General features: G+C 40.7%; 1 protein-coding gene across 1 annotated transcript in view; it reads left to right on the forward strand.

Moving 5' to 3' along the window:
* The window catches only part of gfra2b (GDNF family receptor alpha 2b), a gene marked incomplete at its 5' end in the record, with an annotated part of 189730 nt that overhangs the window by 114232 nt on the left and 66871 nt on the right, over positions 1 to 8627 (forward strand). The window contains 2 exon segments of the mRNA XM_014018220.1: positions 5931 to 6130; positions 7780 to 7967. Coding sequence (XP_013873674.1) covers positions 5931 to 6130; positions 7780 to 7967 — 388 coding nt within the window.

Raw genomic sequence — 8627 nt, forward strand, 5'->3', positions numbered from 1 at the left:
GCGGCCAGCTGCACACCCCACCGGGGGGGCCGAGCAGCAGCGGGCCTCCAGCTAAACCAGCAGTAGGGGCAGCCCAGACCGCAGCCTGTCAAATACCCAAACGTACACAATCGCCACAATCGGGGTTGAAATCTTACTTGTGCTACCAAATGTCTGGCTTTTAGAACATCCACAAGATTTAATTGACTTTAAAAATGATTGTCATTTGTGTAAAAATGTATTATGTACATCAAAACCTATGTAATGCATGTTGAGGTTCTTTGGTAATTGTTTTATTATCAAGGTTTGTTTACTGCAGCTAAATTATTGGGGTCACAAATTTCTACAATCTGATGATATCTAAACCTGCCACTCAAACACAGGTATGGATTCACAACACAGCATATCATTCTGCACCATATCTTATATCCTAGTGCGCCTGTGTGTCAAGGACGACGTGACTGGAGACTTACACACATCAGGATTCGAACCGGCCATCTACCGAACATTGGGCAAAGTTCATAACGCTAATGTCATATTCCGTACATGCGATCCATCCTCTTGAGAACAGTTTTAAAACTATGATGAAAATGTCATTAGTGCGCACAACAGGTGGAAATGGTCACTTTCAGCTGGAGTTGTCTTGCACTTCTGTTTGTGTGTGTGTTTTAGTATGAGATGTACAAAGTGTGGCGTGTGCATGTCATGAAATGCGTGTGTGCCACGTTCAATGCAGGAGGCTTGATATCAAAGGCCATGTTGAATAGTTGTGACGTTATAGTTTCCACCCTGAGTTTGAAAACATACCCCGACAGCAGGAAGCGCCCGGCCAGCTGATAGCCTGAGAAAATTGAGAAAAAATTCCAAAAATACATAAATTAAATCTAATAAATATTTGAAATCATTATCATAAAATCAAAGCTTTTTAAAGTTTGTTTAAAATGTAATGTATAAAAATATATTGAAAAGTTATTTAAGAGAGCTTAGGAGAAGTTTGATTATTATTTTTTTGTTGTTCTTATTGGCAACAGTTTGTTAAAAAAATTCAGTGGTAATGTAATATACTGTTTAAAACATGTTAACTTTTACTCAATACTTTTACTTTTAATACTTAAGTACATTTTATATCAGAAATGTACTTTGATACTTAAGTACAATAAGTATTGATACTTTAAAACATTTACTCAATATTTTTAGAGTAGACTTTAACTTTTACCGAAGTCATTTAATGGTAAGATGCTTATACTTTTACTCGAGTATAGCTTTGAGGTACTTTATACAAGACTTGTCATTTTATTTACTCATTCGTTGTTATTCAAGATGTTTTGCTTTAATAGGTAGGACTAATCTATGTCAGTTTTGTAATTTATTGGTGCAAATTGTTGAACAGTTGGTCAGTGTGATCTACAGCTACAATATAATACAACTAAATATTAGATGGACAGCAATCTTTTGAATTTGTGGATTTGTGGTAGCTGCAACATCAATTACACAACATCCAGCTTTTGATCTCTTAAATCGTGTGCCTTTGACTTCCCAGGTTGCGGACCAGAGGACGTTTATCTGGAGTTGTTGCTGTTTGATGATATATTATGTAAAAGGAAAGTCATGGAAATGTCACCACCACCACCACACTTTAAAGAGCTTTAATGTGTAAGGTTACAGTTGTCTCTCCCATTAGGCCTCTGTAATTGGATGTGTTGGGCTAGAACTTAATGGCATCTGTCTGTGTGTCTTGCTTAACTGCAGAGGAAGAGAATATCATGGGTTTTGTGGGTGTAGCTCATGGCCTTTTCCCATGGGCTCAAATTGGCCCTTCTCTGGTTGACTGGATGCAGGTTGAGTCTTTACATTGTGTGTCTGACTGTATAAATGCATTTCTGTATGTATCTGTCTGTTTTTATCTGTCTGCATTTTTGTCTGTCTGTCCGTCATATTTGGTGCCTACCATTAACAAAGTAAAGCGATGTTATTAGTCAATTATATGGATATTGTGCTACAATTTGATGTGATTGTAGCTGATACCAGTCCCTAATACATACTGTGGCAGCTAAGATATCCTGTTTTAGTTTGGAACTTAGATGTAATATTTTGGGTGTAATATTTTTTTTTGCAAAACATCACATTAACCCCTGACTCAATTTTAGTTAAACTTTCAGAAAGTAATATTTGGACGCATGTGTAGGGACTACCATTCAGCTGGATTTTGATTTTTTATCAGTTAGCAACGTTTGTGCCTTAAAATTCACAGAGATGAGTCTCATGAATTTTGGACTTCCTCAAGACTGTCCTGGTCAAAGACTGTTGCTTCCTTCCTCCACAGATGTCGAAAAAAATTCCTTGTCTCCAAAAAGGACCAGACTTTATTCAGTTGACTGAATTTAAGAACTGAACATTTTATATTGTTTGGATGTGAAAAAAAATAAAAACCTTGTGTTTCAAGGTATCACCTTGTGCGTTTTGACTCCCACCACCCACTGGAACACAAGTTAGGAGTGATCAGGACTCTGTACCACAGAGCAGACAKTGTCCCTACAAACCCAGGAGCCAGGCAGAAAGAGAAATCGCACAMACGACAGGACCTGGAGCAGTGTGGTTATCCTGACTGGGCTTTCCTGAAAGCAGACAGGAAACACAGACAGGATTCCATGCAACCTTCAGGTGAAAATGAAGACCCCAAACCCAGACCCAAACCAGTGGTTATTCCGTATGTTGCGGGTGTTTCGGAGAAACTGAGACGTTTATTTTCTAAACATGATGTCCCAGTGGCTTTCAAACCCCAAAACACATTACAGCAAAGGCTGGTTCACCCCAAAGATCCGGTGCCCCGGCACAAACAGAGCAATGTTGTATATGCTGTTAAGTGCCAGGAGGACTGCGACCAGTTATACATCGGGGAAACAAAGCAACCACTGTTCAAAAGAATGTCCCAACACAGACGAGCTAATTCTAATGGCCAGAACTCTGCAGTTTTCACTCATTTACAGGCCAGCGGTCACTCTTTCAGAGATGAGGATGTTCTCAGTCTTGATAGAGAGGAACACTGGTTTGAGAGGGGAGTAAAATAAGCTATTTTTGTGAAGAAAGACCGTCCATCATTAAACAGAGGTGGAGGCCTCCGTTTTCAGTTGCCCCCCTCCTACAGTGCGGCTAATGCCAGTATCACTCCACCCCCTGTTAACAATAAGTGTTAATTAGGTGTCAATGACAGCCATGTGATGTGAGTATCAGTCACRTGGAGGCAGGGCTTAAAAGCCTGAATTTTGCCTGAAACTCTCTGACTGAAGAAGTCTCTTGGAGGAGAGACGAAATGTTTCATTAGAGAAGAACCCGTCCAGAAGACCTATATAATTTTTTCCTCTTGTGTATCAAATTCTCTATTGTTTTGTCTGGTAATCTGCAAAGAAATGTGATTTAACATATTTTCTTCCAGATCCAAGATGCCTGAGATTCACTAAGTTTTCTTTATCTTAATCATTTAATCACACACAAAGTTCTTTTAAATGTAGCCTGTATTATCAGTTTTCAGGTGAAATGTCCCCTGACAAGATGTTACTTTATTCCAGGATTCAACAGTTGTTTTCCTGTTTATCTAAACAATGCTTTATTTTATCCATATATTTAATCAATGTAGAAACTTTAGGATTGATTTTAATAATTAAATGTGTAACAGTTTTCTTTTGGGATAATTGTTTACTATTTTCTGGTTAAAATTAAGTTAAACAGCTAAACCTTAGAACTTAAATCCGTTAAAGTTATTTTAAAGAAAGATTAAACTTTCCTCCTGCTCTGAGACAAACCTAGGTTTAACCAAAACCCATCTTTTTAATTAGATGCTAAAGAATGTAAAATAAATACTCCCATTTTCTTTGTCTGTAGAAGACAACTTTTTCCTCCAAAAAGCTGATTCATTAAAACACTTAAGTTGACACCCCTGTTTTGACGTGTAAAATTTTAATTAGACAAACACACGACTAAGTCCGTCCAACCAAAGCCTTCAAGAGTTAGCCTGCGCTACCAATCTGGGGTTCAGCTAGCTTCATCTCTGCTCTTCTCAGCTCCAAGCAAGCCTTTTCTCCTCCTCAATTCCAGGCCACCTTGGTCCTGACAGCCACCCTCATGGCTCTGCAGGACTCAGGCCTCCTCTTCCTCCAGCCCGGCTGGACCTGCTCGTTGCAGTTTTGACGTAATTTCTTTAGGAAACTAACAACTAAGAAGCTTTCCTCTTTCATATTCCCGCAGCTTCACAGTGCTCTAAACAGTCCGGACGCTAAGCTTCCACAGAGTTCAACAGTGAAGCAAAGATTGCAGCGAAACAAGACGAGTCATTGGTTAATGCTGGGCTTTGTCCCGCCCACGGATGCTCAGCGTCTCTGGGGGTCTATGGGGCAGTGGACTGGCCTTGGCCGGCCCGGATGCTCAGCTACTGCATGATGATTGGATGATCTGTTGGAGGCTGAATCCCTTTTTGATTGACAGTGAAATGAGCAAATCAGCGATCTTTTGGTGTAAGTGGGAGCATTTTTTTTAGTTTCATTCTGTTCTGAGTTGAACCAAAGACTTTCCTTAGCAGCATTATCTTTGTTAAAAATGACTAGCAACAAATTGAGCCTCTGTTTCTGGTGGGTTTTTTTATGTAGCTGCTTGTGTTTGGAGACTGACTTCTATCACTCTTTCTGACTTCAATCAGTTTCTGTCCAGCGGGTGCTGCTGAGCCCCTCCACCGTCACAAAGCACTAACAGATGGACACACTTCAGGGTAGAATTTACGTGTAAATAAACCGACACATTTTATAATGTAGGCTGAAAATGAGCTTCCCCTCCTTGAAAGACCAGCATCTGCTGCTGATGTGTACTGTGTATGGTGCATTTGACACATGATGGAAGTAAGAGTTTTTGAACATTAAGTCTTCTAAGCATGAACATAAACAGTGAAGATCATCGACCCAAAGAGGTTCAACATTTTACACTTGACGATTTATGAAGCCAAGGCGTAAATTCAGACTGGAAGACTCTCTCCACCTCACCTGCTCCATCCAATCACTGCGTCACACTCCCAGCTGCAGTCAATCGGCGTCAGATCCTCGCCTCACCGTACCAATCAACTCACAGGGATCCAGGTCTAAAGGCCCAGCACCCAAGGATCAGTCTGCTCTCCTGACTCATTCAACCCACCTCCACCCCTTCTCCACCTTCATCTCAGACTCTTCCTGGCTACCCCTTCCCTCTGGCCTCCCCACCACCACCAGTGTCCAAGCCCCGGGGGGAAGACGTTATTCTTAAATCCTAAGCTGATTGCTAATTCACAGTAGTTCACTGCACCCATGTCTTCTGCCGGGGCTCGAGCGCCAAAGAACTTTCTCATATCAATAAAACTGTTTAACTGCCGTGTTTCTGTGTGTGAGTCTTTCCAGGTTGAAATGCAGATGATGCAGGCAGAACACTAGTGATAGAGTTTGTTGGTAATTTGCATGTTACATCTTATGAACAGAAGAATTAACTTTGAGATGAAAGGAGTTTTCAAAAATGTGAAACTGCAAAGCCTCAAAAATGTGATACTGCAAAGCCTCAAGTGATTATTTGTTGCTTTTAGCTTCTTCTGCAGTTGTGTTCTTTCTTTACTTTCTATCTATTCAGTTTAATTTAAGAATTAAAATGTCCTTCTAAATATTTTCTCCTTAACAGTTTCCAAGTCACGTGGATTGATGGAGTGCTGAGGAGACAAGAGACACAAAATATACAAGTTAGATTAGCTTTATGAGGAAGTCACCAATTAGTGTTTTGCAATTTAGGAGTTAAAAAACACAAAAACAGCAACCAAAAGCCCCAATCTGAAAATATCTAATCGTCCAACAACCGTCATAAATTTTATTTAACAGCCCCAAAGTGGGCTTCTCTCATTGTGTGTGTTTATGGTTAAATTTTCTCTTATGTATTATTTGTTTGTTCAGATTCATCTTTGTCGAAGACGAGCCCCTGCTCCGATGCAGGAAAACCCTGTAACCCCTGTCTGGATGCAACAAAAGCTTGTAACCTTAATGAGACCTGTAAACGCCTGCGATCTGCCTACAACTCCGTCTGCAGCAAGGCCACACCCCCACAGCTCTCTGTGGCCAATCAGGAGCCATGCAGCAAGAAGAGGTGTCAGAAGGTACGCACACTGATTTTTAAGAATCAACTCTGAAATGTAACCTCACTTAGGAAACTGTGTTTAATATTGACACTGATGACAATGGAAACTGACAGAAATCTTTAGTTTGTGTAAAAAGGTGCTCACTTGTCACACTGCAAATGTTTAAAACAGTATTTGTACGTTTTGTAAGTGACTGTAGTTAAAAATAGCTGACCTTAGTGAGCTAAAGCTGTTGATTGACAGGAAACATGACACCTTTAAGAAAGGGGTTAAGAATTTGGGAGTGAGATATTTGTGAGTTTCAAAAGGGAAAGACACAAAAATACCAGAAAGAAATCAAAGCGTCAAAGTGATAAAATGAAGGCAGTTTTTTTTAAACAACTAAGGCACAACAGAATAAATATAAAACAAAATAAAATACGAGTTAGCGAAGGTGATCAATCTAAGAAACCAGCTATATAAAATGGTAAACCACAATTAGGAGCTAAACAAACAAACAAAAAATGGTTAAATAGGTTTAAGAGATTGGATGAAAGTGATATCCGTTGAAAAATCACCCATTCGAATTAATCAAGGAGATGATTCTGCAGCTTTATCTTAGTGTTGGTCCAATGACGTGTAAATAGATGGCTGAACAAAGAAAACAAGGATATTTCCACAATAAATTATTTGAGTGTGTCTCATATCAGGGGATGTATCCTTCTTAGTGCGCAATTGTCGGCTGCTTGCATCACTGCCCTGTGCTGAGGGCTGTCCCAATTCGTGAGCTCCTTCTCATGCAGCCGACAAATGCAGCCCACAAAATCCCCAAAATGAAGGTTGCATCTGAGTGTCCTTCCCTTTTTAAACAAGTCGGCGTAGTGTGGAAATGTACCATGGAACATGTAACAAGAATTTATTTTTAAATGTAAGTTTAGCTACTTAACTGACTAAATTTATGCTGTAATAAAATGTTAAAAATAATGCAACTACTAGTAGACTTACTAATAGTGGGGTTAAACGCAAATTATTAATGTATTTTTTATATTTACATGTAACATTCTAATTATAAAGGTGCTTTATTTGTCATCAGTGTATGTTTCCACACAATGACGAAATTGTGTGTGAACCCATCCACACCCAAGTGGAGCAGCGGGCAGCCATGTGAGGCGCCCGGGGAGCAGTGAGGGTTAGGTGYCTTGCTCAAGGACACCACGACATGTGGGTATGGCGGGGAGTCGAACCTAAGACTTTTCGGGTCCCAAGCCGGCTGCTCTACCACTACACCACAGCCGCCACCGTTATGAAGTTATACCTCCTGTGAAAAGACATGTGAATACATATTCCAGTGCATTTCAAGTCTGAAGATATGATAAAAACATAATATCACGGAAACAGGGTAGCGTGTGGTAACGCAAACATACATCATCCAAAGGCTCGACCATTTTATTTCACAGCAGTTTTATGCAGCCTACCTGGCCCATGTAGGCTGTGGCCTCTGTGGGCCTAAGTCTAGAAAGCTGGAGCCCCTGAATTGAGACACAAGCCGTGTTTCCATCCAATTTTATTTCGAATTTTGAGCGAACTTTTAAAATGTTGCAAAATAAAAAAGCTGTAGAGTGGAAGTTAAATACACTGCTGATGTTACTAATCAAACATTTCTACAATGTTGTTCCTGTGTGTCTCAGGCCCTGCGTCAGTTCTTTGAGCGTGTCTCATGGGAGCTCAGCTACCCGCTGCTGTTCTGCTCCTGCCAGGACCAGGCATGTGCTGAACGCCGCCGCCGCACCATCGTCCCGTCCTGCTCCCACCAGGAGAGGCACAAACCCAACTGCCTGGAGCTGCGGCACACCTGCCGCTCCGATGCCCTGTGCAGGTGAGCAGCACTCGGGAGCCTATCAGGCGTGAGCTGCTGTCATTTTCGCACATGCTCACTTCTTTTTTTTTTAGTCTGATGCATCCTGTTCCACTGATTATGATCAAAGCTTGAGAGGAACTAATCAGCAAAATCAGAAGGCAAAGAGCTTAATTGCAGAGAAATCTTCCAGACTCTCAGGTCAAGTTTGCACATTTGATAACTATTTTAGAGGTTAGAGAGATTTCAAATAAGGGGCAGTGAAAGAAATAAAACTATCCCTCCCCACCTCCTCGAGTGATGACAGTCAAGGTGCCCTTGAACAGAGCAGCGAGGAAGAACAGGTAGGAAGAAGTTACACGCAAGCACCTGAAAGCCTGGACGGTTTTGAAAATGAAGAGCATATTTCTGTTTACCTACACTTTGATGTTTAAATGCTATTTTCATTTGGAGAGATTTGGCAGACAGTAAACAGCTGCAGAGAACGCAGACAGTTGCAGTAAACAACCAGAAATAATGGCATGAATACCAAATGTAGTGAGAACAATTTGCCTTTAACTCAGCAGCAGTTTTCCCCGAGATATTCAGCAGGTAGCTTCTTTCAAGCAGTTATATCAGTAGAAACATTTCTGAACGTGGTGGGGCTGTTGGAAGAAAATGAAAACAAACAAACAAATAAAT

The sequence above is a fragment of the Austrofundulus limnaeus genome, unplaced genomic scaffold (assembly GCF_001266775.1).
Source record: "Austrofundulus limnaeus strain Quisiro unplaced genomic scaffold, Austrofundulus_limnaeus-1.0 Scaffold186, whole genome shotgun sequence".
Classification (NCBI taxonomy): Eukaryota; Metazoa; Chordata; class Actinopteri; order Cyprinodontiformes; family Rivulidae; genus Austrofundulus; species Austrofundulus limnaeus.